Source organism: Enhydra lutris, unplaced genomic scaffold, assembly GCF_002288905.1.
Source record: "Enhydra lutris kenyoni isolate GAN:26980312 unplaced genomic scaffold, ASM228890v2 scaffoldscaffold80, whole genome shotgun sequence".
Classification (NCBI taxonomy): domain Eukaryota; kingdom Metazoa; phylum Chordata; class Mammalia; order Carnivora; family Mustelidae; genus Enhydra; species Enhydra lutris.
This window is the reverse complement of record NW_019154164.1, coordinates 5,477,867-5,493,718: the sequence shown is the minus strand read 5'-3', so window position 1 is coordinate 5,493,718 and position 15,852 is coordinate 5,477,867. Positions and strand designations below refer to the sequence as shown.

The following is a 15,852-nucleotide window of genomic DNA, read 5'->3' as shown; positions in this document are numbered from 1 at the left end:
AAGGAGCATAAGGAAGTATATAAGAGCTAAAAATCCTCAACTGTAATAGAAAGTCAACAAATAATGTCTAAAATTGATTAATCAAGGGGTGCCAGTGTGGCTCAGTCCCTTAAGCATCCAACTCTTGAATTTGGCTCAGGTCATGTGTGAATGATCTCACAGTTGTGAGATGGAACCCTGTGTCAGGCTCCACGCTGGGAGTGGAGTCTGCTTAAGATTCTCTTTCTCCATGGGGCATCTGGGTGGCACAGCTTGTTAAGCAACCAACTCCTGGTTTCAGCTCGGGCCCTGAACTCAGACTCATGAGATTAAGCCCTGCTTCAGGCTTGGTGCTCAGCACAGAGTCTGCTTAAGATTCTCTCTCCTTCTGCCCCTCCCCGCAGGCTCTTGCTCTCTCTTTCTTTCACTCTCAAATAAATAATCTTTAAAATTACACAAAAGACTCTCCTTCTCCCTCTACCCCTCCTCTCTCTCTCTCTCTCTCTCTCTCTCCATCTCTCAATAATAAATAAATAATAAATTGATTAATCAAGAGATAACCGAGAGAGAGAGAGAGAGAGAGAGAGACCAGTGGTGGTATGGTATTTACAAACCCAGAAGTAAATACCAGAATGAAAAGCAAAAAAGACAAGAAAGTGGTTGCTTCTGATGAAAGGTGGGAGGGAGGCCTAGGAACTGCTTTGTTGTTGACACAAACTTTTTAGCATTTCTTAACTGTTAAAACTATGTGTGCATATCACTTTGACAGTCTTTGGTTTTACTTTTTAAAGAAGAGCATAAATTAAAAGAGATTGCAAATACCGCTCTAGGCAATATAGCCTTTCTATGGAAATTTTAACTCCACTGCAAGTTATTGGGCAAGAGAGAAATATGGCCATGTTTTTCATATGTTTGTTTCTTCACTTACTGTCCCTCTCACAGGAATTTACACTGCAAAAGATCAGGAACAAGAGATGTGCTAGGAAACATTTGACTCTATATAGAGGAAAATAGCTCTTACTTGTATCATTTACCAATTTCTGTGGTGCAAATACTCCCGATGGCTGGTTTCTAGCTACCAACATGATGCCACTGGACACAGAATTGGGAAAAAGTGCGCACCATCAGCTTTTGTAAACAAGTTCCAACACACCACTGACAAAAATCTTGTCTTGTTAACTGTTCTATCTGGTGTTCCACACAATGCATGGCGCATGGCAGGTGCTCAGCAAATAATTATTGATCTGTTGACTTAACAGGGCAAAAACAACAGGAGTCCAGGGACAAATAAACAATGCACTACATCTTTTGATCTAAGAAAATATCATTTGGAATTCTGAAAGCAAAATAATCTTGAAAGCTAAAACTATTGAGCAATTTTCTGCTAGGAATCAGAAAACTTCAAGAGTAGGGAGCTGAAATCAGATTCAAACTTAGATGGTAAGTATAAGGTCATTCTGGCCCCACGGAAGAAAAAGTGGAAAGGAAGGAAACTGTGAGCCAGACATTCTGCTAGTTACCTTACACGTGTAACTTTGTTTAATCTTTGCAATAATCTTAGAAGATGCAGATCACTAACCCATTTTACAGATGAGAACACTGAGACTCAAAAAAGTGGAAGTAATTTGCCCAAGGACACACAGCTAGTAAGAGTGGAACCCTGGTACTTAAACCCAAGTGTATCTAACTCTTTATCATATGCTCTTTCTCCTACACCAACTGCCTTCAAAAATTTAGCAAATTAATTTAGGCAAAAGAAGGCTTTGTTTATCAGAAATCTGAAGATAACTGTGTCATCCTTCTCTTAGTCTTTGGTTAGGAGGGTATACCCTAGGAACCTGCAAAGAGGGGGAGGAAATGCATCCAAACAAACTGTTTTATAAGATCTAGATCCTTTGCTTTAACTCTCTCTATTTTCTTGTCTAAAGCAGGGTACATGCTGCCTAGCAACAAAGATAGTGGTGTCTTTTCTTTTCTTGCCTTAATTACCTTATGTTTTCCACAAGGTATTGTGGTGTAATAAGGTGTAATATTTGGATCAAATATTACAAGTAGTAGGTCTGAATTTTTTATATAAAATATCTGTTCAGATATATGCATGTACAATACACACACATACAAACACATACACACAACACACCCCTTTCTCCTTCCCTCATTTCATGATTAAAGTAAAAAGATGTACTCTGTATCGATGTGGTGTCGTATCATTGGCTAAAAAATACAAAAATTCACCATCTCTTTGCTTGCCTGTAAATAACACCAAACAACTGGTTTGAGCAACCATTCTTAGGAATCTGAGGGATTCTTGCAATTCATGACCAAACTGACCACTTGTTTTTAAACATCTGTGTGTCTCCTAAAAGAAAGATTTATTATAAACATCTCAGTAGCAATAAAGTTCAAAATCTGCCCTGTTAATATTTCTGCTGGTCACCTTTTTTCATTAGAACGAGAATCAGCAAAATCTTTGTTATCAATACTTAAACTAAACCTAAGTTTTATCTGAATTATTTGTTCAGAGGCAGAAGCAGTCCACGGGATAAAGAAATAAATGGTGGATATAAAAAAGAATATCTTTGAGAATGTGAGTGTTAGACACAATCAGCTGCCTCCCTGACAGCCTTCTTCCCTGCTAACAGAATCTCAAATCTGTTCACATTTTTCCAGCAGCCATAGGTTAACCATGATGCTTTTGTTCCTCTTCCTAAATGATTGATTTTGGTATGTATATGAGACATGAATGTGATCAAGAAAGTGTGGAGAAAAGTCTGCCTGAGGAGCTTCTGGGAAAGATTTCCTCACTCTTAAAAAGAGACACAAGAAAAGATCATTGCCCATTTTTATCTGGAGGCAGTTCCACCTATAATATGTAATGTCTGGAACTGTGGCAGCCATCATGGGACCTTAAGACCAACCAAATAACGATGGCAAGATAGCATGCTACGGCTTGTAAAATGGAAAGATGAGTCAAGTGTGGTTCATTGATAACATCGTTGGGCTGATGAATAATGGACCCTTGAGCTCCCATACCTTCAAATTTTGAAAAGAAAAATCACCTGGGCCATTTTGAGTTGAACAGTCTGTTACTTACAGCCAGAAGCATTGTAACTGATACATATGCTAGCAAATGCTAGAACTTTTAATTCTACTCATGTGTTATTCTAAATACTTCTAAAACTGACTGCCTTCTACATCTAGCCTCCAACCTACAAAAACCACCTCTTTATTTTTTCAAATCTAACTGGTATCTTTGGCCTCCCCACCTTCTTCCCATATTCCTTGTCTTTTTTGGATGTTTCCTCTTTGTTTTTGTCTTTGCTCTCCATTCCTTTCTCTGCTTTGTTCCCCTCCCTGCTCCTTTACCTTCCTCAGGCCCTTTAGTGTCTGTGATTTGAATCTGAAAAGTGTTTATACATATATTCATTTATACACATGTAAATATCACATCTTACATATTAGAAGGGAGGAATTCTTCCCCATTCCAAACTATTCCTTTCATACAGAGATAGCTCTACTAGCAAAAAAACATCTGACCTCTCCTCACCCCCTTACTCATTCCCTCCCACAAAAGAGGAGTGTTTTAACCTGACTGGTTAATTTGGAAGGAGAACTAAGGATATACAACCCAGCCCTTCCTAACTTCTTTCTCTTGGGAGCCACCTACCTATAGGAAGCACATACTCCACTATGCTCCTCCAGGCTGTACATTTCACAAAAGGCACGCCCTTGTGGTGCTGGAATATGGTGGTCCTACAATGTTGTTGACTAGGTAGGGAAGTCTGGGTAATCCTCAGATTCAGTACTGGGAAGCTCAAATGCTTACAAACAGAAGCCATATTCTCTAATACCAGTTTTATCAATAATAAATTTAATATGGTCTTATACACCAGCTCTCTTTGATTTTGAATAGATTTAGAACTATTCAAACCAGCTGAACTTGGGTCAGACATAAGAATTCTCTAGCTCCCTTGAATAGCACTAGTATATTATAAAATTTTTGTTTCCCTCTTCTTAAATAGATTTTACTTATTCTTCACAGCTGCATGCTGTCATTATGGGCAGCTTGACAATTAAAAAAAAAAAAGCTTCAACAACGTGTCTTTGTTTTACAAATGTTTCCTGCAAACAAAAGGTGTTTTTAATTTGTGCATGGTTGCCTCTTCTTGACTGGGTTGCCTATGCAATAGAGGCTTTTCACAGGAACAATATTGACCTTGTTGTTTGAGGGTCTCCACTTATGATAACTTATAAATCTGCACTTACCTGATCTGACTCCAACTTCTCAGGAATTTCATGTATAGCTGCTGCCTCAGTATAGGCTTGATAGAAGGTTTTTTCTTGGGACTCCACTGTAATGGTCAACACAGCATCATAGGCTTCCCGGAGTTTCGGGTTGTTCCTCAGGACCTGGTAGGCGGTATGCTTATAAAGTAAACTGTAGAGCAGAGCATCATAGGGAACAAAGACGTAGTTTTTCATCAGTCATTTTCACATCATGAGCCCATTCCAAGAGATGCATCTGAGTCTCTCCCCCAATCAAGGCCGAATGCACATACATGATGATTACTGAAACCAATAAAGCAGGAGGATTATGGCAGTAATATGTTAGTAAAATAGAATTCCAAAAACCACAGATCAGGAAAAATAAATAGATGTGTTATAACCAACTGGTAAATGATTTTTATCTTGCGCCTCTAAGATGATCAAGGTGTTGAAGCGCTGAGCTAAGGCTGAGGTATGCTCAGGACCCTGGATTCGGCAAAGGGAGGACACAGATATGACTACAGCCTACAGAGCCTACTACTAGACAGGAATAAAAATAAATTTAGCAAATGGGAGGTAGCATAATGAAGAGGTTTTGGGATTGGAAGATTCAGGTTTATATCTTAACATCACTAGTCATTGTTAGCTGTATACCCTTAGCTTACCTCTCTCTGCCTCACTTATAAAATGGAGATCATAAATATGTACTTCATAGGGTGGTAGTGTTGATTGAAGGAGCAATTCGTATAATGGGCTAAGCACATAGCACTCAAAAAATAGTACCTAAGAATAAGAAGGCTAAAGGGTGAGGATGGGGGATATTCTCAGAACCACCACTGCTACTTATGGCCCTACTCCTGCAAACATACATTCCAATAGATTTTGCACAACTGTTCCCACCCTTACCATGGCCATTATAGACAATGAATGGCACTAGCTCACACTCACCTCTAAATGCTAATAATATTATCAGTGATATGTTCAACTTTTAAAAATCTAACTTCCCTGTAATTGGAATTACTTTGCTCTCTATTAATTCCTCCTAGACTTAGGAAACTATGTTGTTTGGTAAGGCTATGCTAGAATAGAGTGGATTAGAGGAGGCCACGGTTGAAGAATGGCAGCAAGATCATGAGACTGAAAGTCTTCTATCCAATTTCGCCCTTGGCATGCTAAATGAGTCTAGTTTAAGCCCACTTGTGCTTCAGTGCCCACATCTTTAAAATGCAGATTCCAAAGCATTTCACAGGTACATTGAGTAGTTTAATTAGATAATGCCTGGCAAGTATTCTAGTTCCTCGAAGAAAGGCAAAGGTCCTATTGATATTGGTAAATATTAATTATACGTGCTTTCACGGAACCTTTAATCTCAGGAAATGAGTATGCTTAACTGCATTCAATGACTGGTCTTTGGCATTTACATATTTCTTCATCTATTTCCAAAAACTTTTTTACACTCGTTAAATAACCCCCAGAAAATTTCCCCTTTGACCTAGAGCTGATAATTTCAGTTTTTTAAGGTGTAACTAGCAAGTTATGATGATGATTTAAAGCACATACACACACACAGTGTAACTTTCAGTTTTCAAATGACCATTAGTTCTTTCAATATAATTGCCCTAAAAGGTTCTACGTGTATTCTGATCCTTAAATCTTCCTTCAAATACTCTGGGATATCTTTGGAGCTAGTTCATGAGCCACTCAAGGAATTCAAACTCCTTTGTTCATAATTACACATTGCATAATGGGAAAATGGAGTGCCAGAGAGGTTTGACAAGGCAAAAGCTGGATTTAGAAGGAAAAACTAGAATCAAAGTCATCTAAGTCTCTAAATTTGGTTGCACCATTAAACATGAAACAACATAAACATAAACATAAACATTAAACAACTAGTCCAGTAACAGGTCCACTGAGGGGGAGAAATGAGGTAAGTCAGTTGTTTCAGGTAGTTGGCCAGTTTGTCCACCAGGATCCTTAGCAAGCAAGTCAGTATTGGCATCTTTCTTCAACAAAAACAGAGATTAGGTGATTTGACCAAGATTACCCAACAGAGATAAAATTTTATTTACTATATTTCAAGGAATATTAAAATTACTTCACTAGATGGAATGTTAAATGGAATTGTGTTGGTTGAAATACAGCAAATACTTTAACATACACTCTGTGTAGTGGGTGCTGTGGTGCACCACCCATCTGCACCCTTCACAACTGACACACTCGTTCTCCTAGCTCCTGGGGGTGGGGCTGTGTCAGGAGATGGTAGCTAATACCTCTCAGAGAATTGCCCTCAGCTGAGGAGAGCCACTTCTCACAAGGTCACATCCCCTCAGAAGTGTGTTGGAGCTGGCTGGTACTAGTTCAGAAGAGCCTGTGGTTAAATTTTCAGGGATTCTGTGCACCAGTCAGTGTCAGACTGATAGCTTGAAATTGGGCATGGTGGGAGTGATTATGGAAATCTCTATGAAAATTGGCAAACATTATAAATCAGGGCAATCTTCCCCCCGACAAGCCGGCTATTCCACAATCATTATCACATTGTACCCCTTTCTCAACATCAGCATGTACCCAATGACTGGTCAAGGACTGTGTCTTATTTATCTCTGTATCCCGGTACATCTTATGCACCCAATGAACATTGTTTAAATGAATGCCTGAAAAATCAGAGGTTGTACACTTGGGTATCTTTTGTGGGTTCCTTGAGATGTAAGGCATGGGCATATCTGGATTGTTAGTATGGAGGAACAAGTTGAAGTGATATTTACCTGGCAGATAAATTCTACCATACTTGTCCTTGATGCTTAGTGTCATTAATTATGCTCAAGACCTTACTCTCGACCTTAATCTCTCCTTGTAATTTTTCTTTCATGGGCCCACACTAAGGATATCTTAGACAAAGAGTCAGAATTTTTATAACTGGAAAGACTCTTTGAGACCTACTCGTTCCTTTCATTCCCCTCATTATTTTACAGATGAGAAAACAAAGCCTTGGAAAGGGTATGATCTCAGTCTCCTCCACTTTTTACATGGCAAGATCTTGCCATTGAACATGACTGAAATAGAATGCATAAATACTGAATTCAAAAACAGCATCTTAATTTAATAGATTGAGTGCTTTGTGAACAGGGATTTGTGGGTGCATCTGTTCTACATGATGATTTTACTAAATAGCTTTATTATCTCAAAATTACATTCATTAAAATGGGATTTTACCTGTAAGTTGTTGTCAGGCAAGGATTAGTGGACAGAAACCTTAAATCCTCGACAAGGCCTGGGTCAACGGGTGATCACTGAATAATACTAATTTGTAAGTTTCCATCCTGATTGTTAACAGTCAGCCACTCTATAGCCAAAACAAGGATCAGGAGATACATCTTGCTGAGATCCCAGCTCACCATGATATGATACTAGCACTTTCTCTGTGCTTCCTGAGTCCCACTCAAAACATCAGCAACTATGTCTTCATACTGTGGTACCCACTAGGGCAGGCTCTCCAGGACCTTCTCTTTCACCCTCAACACTAGCAGCAAGAAACATCATGAAACTCCAGGAGAAGTTCATTACTAAGTCACTCTACTCCTACTTTTTATCTTCTATTGAAATATTCTGTCTGATAGTTCCTTCAAATTGAGGAACTGTGTTTCCCAGAAGACAAAGTTCACTTTTTTATTTTTTACAGATTACTGGTATAGAGTCCTTAGTGAAGGAAAACGGGCCCAGTCTCACACTTAAGTCCTTAGTCCTTATGAGTTGTATTCATACAGTGAGCCCACAGTATTGCTCCCAAGCCCAGAAAGCACCCCGCCCCTGCATTCTAGTGTTCTTTATCTTCATTTTAACCGTTCTGCAACATCCCCTATCACTGGTGTGTGTGTGTGTGTGTGTGTGTATATCTATATCTATATCTATATCACTATATATTTTAATCTATTTCATTTTAACAAATGTTGGGGGGGCAGTACACAAGCCAGAGGAAGGGGGGCATGCTCTGTGATTTATCCCAAGTCTCACATTCCCCCAGGGTTCAACCATCTGACAACACTGTGAAAGAAGTACACCCGGACCCTCTTCCTGTCAGCTTTCTTCCACGCAGTCTATAAAATGGATGCATAAGAAGAAGGTGGGAGGCTCTGGAATCAGCCTGCTTCCCAGCTCACCCCCCACTGTGATTGGGTGCAGGCAGTCTTCAGAGCACAATTTAAGAACAGGGCACTGGGCAATGTGTGACTGTTTCTTCCAGCTAAGGACACCCCCCCCTCCCCCACCACCCTGGACACACACATTTTTGGCTTTAAGTCCAGAGACCATCACTTACTTACCTGCCACCCATGTTGAACCCATACAAGTAGCTCAGCATGATGTCAGACACACATTACATTTAATGGCCATTCCACCTACACTAGGTCATGTTTTCTTATACCCAATGTAACTGGTATTCCAAGTGCATTTATTGCTTTCACATCGCGGCCCAGCTTGAGATAAGTTTTTAATATTTCTCTACACCTTGCAACATATGTTTTCTTCAACTTTTTAAAAACTGCTATCCAGGTAAGACCTCTTAAATGTTGAAAGCTTAGATGCTGGATACTTCTACAGAAACTTCTTTGTGTGCTGGATCTCCAATAATTTTATCATTGCTGATATCAAACCCATTCATGACGGCAGGTTGTCTTTCACCATTTACCTTTATGTAGGCTTATCCATACCAAATCCTATACAAAATGCCCTATCAACACGAAGGCTCTTAGCCACGGTATTATCAATATCACTGTTGTTATGACTATAGGAAAATAAGGCCAATGCTGGCTACCTTGAGGCACTTAAAAGAATTTCATCAGTGGGCCCAACAATTAAGAAAGAAAAATGGAAGAACTGAATTATACAACCTACGTGGCACACATGGTTTCAAGTGAGTATGCTTTGGGGACATACCTCAGGTAGACAGGAGGCAATAGAGTGTAAGTCTTTCATCAGACCAGTGGTTCTCAAAGAATGATCCCTGGACCAGCAGCATGGCACCACTATGAACTGGTTAAAAATGCAAATTCTGGGGCCCTTCCCCAGCATTTCTTTCTTTTCCTGAACCAGAAACTCTGGAGAGGGAACCCCGAAATCTGTGTTTTAACAAGCCCTCCAGGGGATCCTGGTAAACACCAAGGTTTGAGAGGCACTGTTTTAGAGCAACCTGAGTACATAGCTTGGCTTTCCCATTCACAAGCTGTGTGACATTTGGCAAGTTATTTAACCTCTTTTGGCCTCTGAAATCTTATCCATAAAGTGTGTTAAATAATAATTAACCTTATTACTTAGGGATGTTGCAAGAACTGAATGAGAAGGTCTGTACAAAACCCTTGCAAGGGGCCCCTGGGTGGCTCAGTGGGTTAAAGACTCTGCCTTCTGCTCAGGTCATGATCTCAGGGTCCTGGGATCAAGACCCGCATCAGGCTCTCTGCTCGGCTGGGAGCCTGCTTCCTCCTCTCTCTCTGCCTGCCTCTCTGCCTACTTGTGATCTCTGTCTGTCAAATAAATAAATAAAATCTTAAAAAAAAACCCTTGCAAAATGAAATGACTAGCACACAATAAACCCTCAGGAAATATTAGCTATTACCAAAGTTGCGATTATTTCTTTGTTTTTTTTTTTTTAACGTACAGTAATCTTCAATAGATGGGAAGAGGTTAGCTGGCAATAACATAGTAATAAGGTTTTCAATTTTGTACAAACAAGAGAAGACCATTCTGTGTCCTATTTTCTAAATATCCCATTGTAATGAAGAAGTCCTGATTTGAAAGAATTTAAAGGCATCCCCAATGGTTCAACAACCTGGTTAGTCCAAATGGAAAGGATTTCACAATGAGCCAAGCATTGATAGGAAAAAGGTGAGGAGAGGAGGGTTTGAAATAGCCATTTGAAAAGTTCTCCAAAGAGCTTTTCAGTGGGGCCTCCTGCTAGCCTCTGTGAGAATTGGCAACAAAACAAAACAGAACAACAACAACAACAAAAAAAAAAAAAAACCTCTTCTGGGTAATTGCAATCCAACAGGTGTTCTGCCTAGTGAATGGATGTTCTTTTACGCCATGGGATCAAAACTTCTACAAGGGCTCATGGTTTAAATAGAGAATGAACTGGATTTCAGCCCTCCTGCCCACTCAGCTAGATCCCCTGGTGCAGGACACAACCTCCCATAAGTAGGCACAGCAGCCCTGACTGTAAATTGCGGCCCTTTGTCTTCGATTCCTATCTTCCCTATCTGACTCGGTCAGAAACAAAGATTATTGGTAATTGCTTCTGAAGCTTCAAGGAAATGAGCCGAGCATCTGGGAGAGGCCGAATCCCCCCTTCTCTGGGATTTCATTCACCACATTGTTTGTTGTGAATAAGACCTATACCTACCTACTTGTGATGTGAGACTCACAGGTGTTGTAAAACTTGAAAGGAAATACCTTTCTTCTGGGTAATCCTGAGGATTAAATGAGATTAAGTATATGCAAATACCTTGTAAACTGTAGAGAGCTGTTCACATATAAAGTGGTATTATGGATACGTTCATTGTCTCTAAAGGCAGCATCTAATAACCCCCCTGCTGTTTCCCCTCCAAAGAGCCCATGGCCATTATTATTGTTATTATCATCTTTACTGTTAAATGTTAGCACTGTCTCAGTATTGTGTAAGCACCATTTAGACCCCTTTCTGAGAAAGATGGTTCTTCTGACTCTAGCAAGGTGACAGTGATATTTTTAATTGGAAACCTAAATTTACAGAAATGAGGAGCCACACACCAGTCCGCAGTAGACTCCCTTTCTCTTCCCTGCCTCCCTGCCACTGTTCCTCACTACCACCACCACGTGGGGCTGGAATCACTGTTATTGTGAGCAGATTGGACCAAACCCATCTTTTTCCCATTTTTATTACTGCCCGATATTGCTGGGCCTCTCCAAAAGACAGGATCCATTTCCACCGTATTTTGTACATCACAAAATGTCCTTCTGTGAAGGTTCGGGTGGGGACCCACTGTGTAAGGAAGAGCCTCATATCCAGCGGAATAGGGAAGGCAAGGCTCAGAGGAGCTCCCACAGAAAGCTTAGTGCCTTTTCCATCAAGATAGATAACAGCTAGGAATACTCCAGCAGTTTCGGTCCCACCAGGTAAGAGAGACTAGAAAAATGAGCCAGAGATTTGATCTGGTATATGCTGTACTTTGTTTGTTGTAACCTTTCTCATGGCCCTGTTGCTCCAGTCCATAGTCATTGGCCTCTGACTCAGTTTCTCACCGGATCTCTCACTTTCTGATGGGACCAGAAATGGGCCCTGTACCCCAGGCTGCTTGGTTCAAGTCCTGGTAGTCTATTTATGTTCATACTCCGGATCCTACTTCTCATGCTTCTACTGGCTGGGGCACAGCTCTCACCTGACAATAAGCCTATCTTACTTTGACTCACTCCCCTTCCGTGACTTCTAGCATCACACCCCACTCACCGCTTTGTCACACCCTCAGATGCCACCAAATGGCTGTACCAAATGTGAGTACTACACACCTTTGGATACTCCATACTGTCAGAGGTCATACCCAGGCCGCAGCCCAACTGATAGCTCAGTTTCCCTGCTCCCCACCCCCACCCACATTCTGACTCCTGTCACAGAGTTCCGGACCTGTCCCATCTGAGTCTGTCTGTGTTTTGTCCGAAACAAGAAGCAAAATCCTGCAGGGCCGAGCTTTGACTTTGCTGCCTTTTCTCTCCCTTTCTGAGTCCCTACTTCACTTCCCGTTGCTGTCCTCCGTACCCAGGGTCGGCCTCTGCTCGATAACCACAGAATTTCCTCTCTAGGCTTCCCCCTCCCCAATCTTAAAACTTCCATTCCTGTAACAGGCTGCTGCATACTGTTATGAAGAAAAAAGTCTGATTAAACAATGTTATATTAAAGTAATATTATATTAAACAACGTTATATTAAAGTCAACTTAAAGTAAGGAACATTTATTTGCATTTTCATTAACTTAAAGCAGTGGTTCTTTTTTTTTTTAGATTTTATTTATTCATTCGAGAGAGAGGGAAAGCAAGAGAGATCACAGAGGGAAAGGTTGCGGACTCAAGGCTGAGCGGAGAGCCGGATGTGGGGCTTGATCCTGGGACCCTGAGATTATGACCGGAGCCGAAGGCAAACACCTAACCGACTGAGCCACCCAGGTGCCCCAAAAGCAGTGGTTCTTAACCCTGGCTACATTTTACATGCACCTGGGAGGACACTGAAAATACCTCTGCTGGGGCCTCATTGCAGACCACCAAAACCTCTGGATGTAGCATTCTGGCACCAGTTGTTTAGAAAAGATGTCCAGGTAATTCTAGTGTGTAGAGTGAGAACCATCGACCTACAGGAATGAATCTCAAAGAGTAGGGCCATAATATGTACATTTGCTATCTCTCTGCCTCAAAGGACGTGTGGGTGGTGAGCACTCAATCCTAACTTCTCTCAGCCCAAAGAGTTTCAGGGCCTGGATTTATTTAACATTTCATGGTAGAGGCCAAATTGTCGTTTCAAAGAGTATACTATTTAGAATGGGTGGGGTGCGAATCTCTCATGGAATGTAAGCTTGCAGGAGACACTGGACTTCGTGAAGATTTGTAACATATTCTAAAGTTATACTAAATCTGTGAGCCTGTTTCTGGCATGACTCCTCCCTGGAAATGGTTTTATATCTTTCAAAATAATTCTGTGCTCTGCTTTGAAAGTATCAATCTCTATTATGAAGTAATCAAAGCCACACTGATTGCTTAACATTATAGGATCTTGTAGACTGGAGCTGGAAGCAGACAACTGCAGTTCCAGGAACTAAAACTTCTTGCCCTCATCTTCCCATAATGATCGTAATGAAGGTCCAAATACTGGTGACACTTGAAACTTATAATGGGCTTCTGTTTATCGGCCAGGCTAACCCTGACCATTCTCTAACAAACCCATTGTTATCTTAAGGAAATGACTGGGACCAGGACTAATCCTAGCAGTCATCAATTTGACAAGTAGTTTCTGAGCCCTCCGTTCGTTCTCAAGCACTGGAGTGGCTTACAATAGCAAAATGAGCCGTGTTCCCACAAATCACTGACACTTTCCAGGAAAAAAAATCTAGTTTTAAAAAAACTGGAATAGAAAATATCGAAAGCAAGTGCCACAAGGTCCTGCAATAAAAGTAAGTAAGAGACACTGGACTCCAGAGGACCAGGAACGGCTCTTCTTCCCCCAAACCACCTCAGCTAGGTCTGGTGACAGTAGCTTTGCTGGGGTCTGCCCTTTGCTTCAGGTTTTGTCCATGGTCTCTGCAAGAATCACCTTCAACATCAACCTTCTCTTGGAAGGGGAAAGGTTAAAATCTGGGCTGACTCCTCATTTTAATATACTTTTATTTATCAGCTAGGTCCCTGGGAATGGCACATGAAAAGATAAGCCCTGTTTTGGGGGGGCAAGGGAGGTGAGTGCAGAGGACGGAAGGGAAGTGTATATTGTGGAGTCCAGAGAAGACAGGTTCCAAGTGAAAGGTGATGAAGCAGGTGGCAAGAATGGGCCAAAACAGAGCCACAAAAGCACCCCTCTTTGGCTGATCTCAAACTACTGGGGTCCTACAGGTGTGGAAGGTGTGTGGCTCCCGTTGCTCTTGATGCTGAGAGTAGGCACTGGGACCCAATGGCATTTATAACCACTTTGTACCTTTATTTCGTTCATCAAACAGGCTCCCTTGAAGCTGAACAGTCTTGGAGCCTGAGTGTGAGTGCAAGAGGGCGGATGCCTGATGTGCTCTCCTAGGGTGCGAGGGTAAGAAACCTTTTGGAAATTGTCCTATTCCCAGCACACACACCCCCCCTTCCCCGGAAGCCACGTTTAAACCTCAGCGGGGAGAAAGCGCTCACTGAGAATGCTGTCAGCCTGACGAATCCGCAGGAGCGCGGTCCGAATGCTGCGGCTGTCTTGTCCTGAGCTCAGGACGACCCCTACCGGTAGGCCCCGGCTCTGCAGAGCGCTTGGTATTCGATTGGCGGCGTGCACCCAACGTCTTCATCTAGGAGACGACTCCGGCGTGAGCCCACTGGAAGTATCTCATGACAGTTACCAGCACCCGGCCCGGAGAAGGGAGTGTCCGAGAAAAGGTCTGGTGGCTGATTTTATTGTCTAATTCGTAATTCACACAAGCCCAAGAGAAAAGCCCTTTGTTCCAACTGTTTCCCAGGAGCGAGGCGGCCTCGCAGTTGCCGGGGTTGACAGGGCCAATGAATCTGGTGGTGGCCATCTGGTGGTGAACAATGAAACTGCAAAGGGCCCCGGCGGTCTGGCAGTCTTCATTGAGAATCACATATGCAAAAGAGCAACCCGCGTCAAACGACGGGTTTGAAGCGCTCAATGGCTAAGCCAGCAGCAACCTCAGGCAGAGCCTTTGAGAACAACGGGTCGCAAGTCCAAGGGCCCACTACCCCTATCTTGTAGAGGGGCGCCCACACCCACTGTGGGATGCACGCGAGGGCCAGGAGGCACGAGCACCATAGGGGCTTGAAGGCTGCAAGGCCATGGTGTTTTCGCTGTCTTCTGAGAGCCGCACACCAGAGCATAAGGTGAGAAGAAGGCCATGGTCCCCAAAACATAGCCCTCCTGCTTCCAGCAAACTAGTGAGGAAATGTCTGAAGGTTAGTCTGCTTTCCTGAGACGGACCGTTGTGTTTCCAAATGCCTGTCAATAGGAGGGAGAAATTCATTACTTGCCTTATTCCTGAAGCTTCTGGAAAGACTGATTATAAAAGAATGGCAGTTCCCAAACCACCTTGACCAAAAACGCCTCTCCTTCCCGCACTGTCTGTACTCCTTGTCTCAATAGATGGCACCTCCACCCACCGTTTGGCCCCTTGTTCCAGGCAGAAACCTGCTAGTCAGCTGATGCTCTTCCTTCATCTCTGCCCCCACATTCAATCTATTACCGAATCCTGTTCGTTGGCAACAGCTACCCACTTCACAACGTTGTGAGGATTATGTGGATAAACATACAGCAAGCACATGTTGTTAGCATTATATTAGTGATATTATTATTATCACTTCTATAGTTTAAAATGTGCTCATTTATCTCCACCCTAATGCCTCTTGGAGAGAGACACAGATATAAACCCATAATGGCAATGCAGAATTTAAAAAATAGTATGATTTTATGTAGATCCGCAGAGGAGAATAGAGAGGATCACCCAAACTCTGATTTCAAGGGGAGGTGAGGAGAGAGAAGAGACAGTCCCTCCAACTTGAGTACTGAAAGAAAGGTTAGCCAGGTTAATGGGGTTATGAGGGTGATGGTACTAAGCACCTTCCAGGCAGAAGGAACAGCATATAGTAAGACACAAAGGTTTTTTTTTTTTAAGAAAAGTTTTTGTTTTTTTAAAGATTCTATTTATTTAATTGAGAGAGAAACAGAGAGGACACGAGTGGGGGCAAGGGCCGAGGGAGAAGGACAAGCAGATACCCCAGTGAGTGGGGAGCTGGTCTCAGAGCTCGATCCCAGGACCCTGAGATCATGACTTGAGCCAAAGTCAGACACAACCAACTGAGCCACCCAGACCAGGCACCCCTAAAAATTATTTTTAAAGAAGAG

At 42.1% G+C, this 15,852-nt stretch overlaps 1 protein-coding gene across 1 annotated transcript in view; it reads right to left on the bottom strand.

Moving 5' to 3' along the window:
* Positions 1-14,864, bottom strand: part of LOC111160977 (guanylate cyclase 2F, retinal) — an 87,905-nt gene extending 73,041 nt beyond the window's left edge. Inside the window, 5 exon segments of the mRNA XM_022524394.1 lie at positions 4,242-4,458; positions 4,460-4,548; positions 14,139-14,278; positions 14,280-14,615; positions 14,617-14,864. Coding sequence (XP_022380102.1) covers positions 4,242-4,458; positions 4,460-4,548; positions 14,139-14,278; positions 14,280-14,615; positions 14,617-14,864 — 1,030 coding nt within the window.
* Positions 14,865-15,852: the final 988 nt, after the last annotated feature.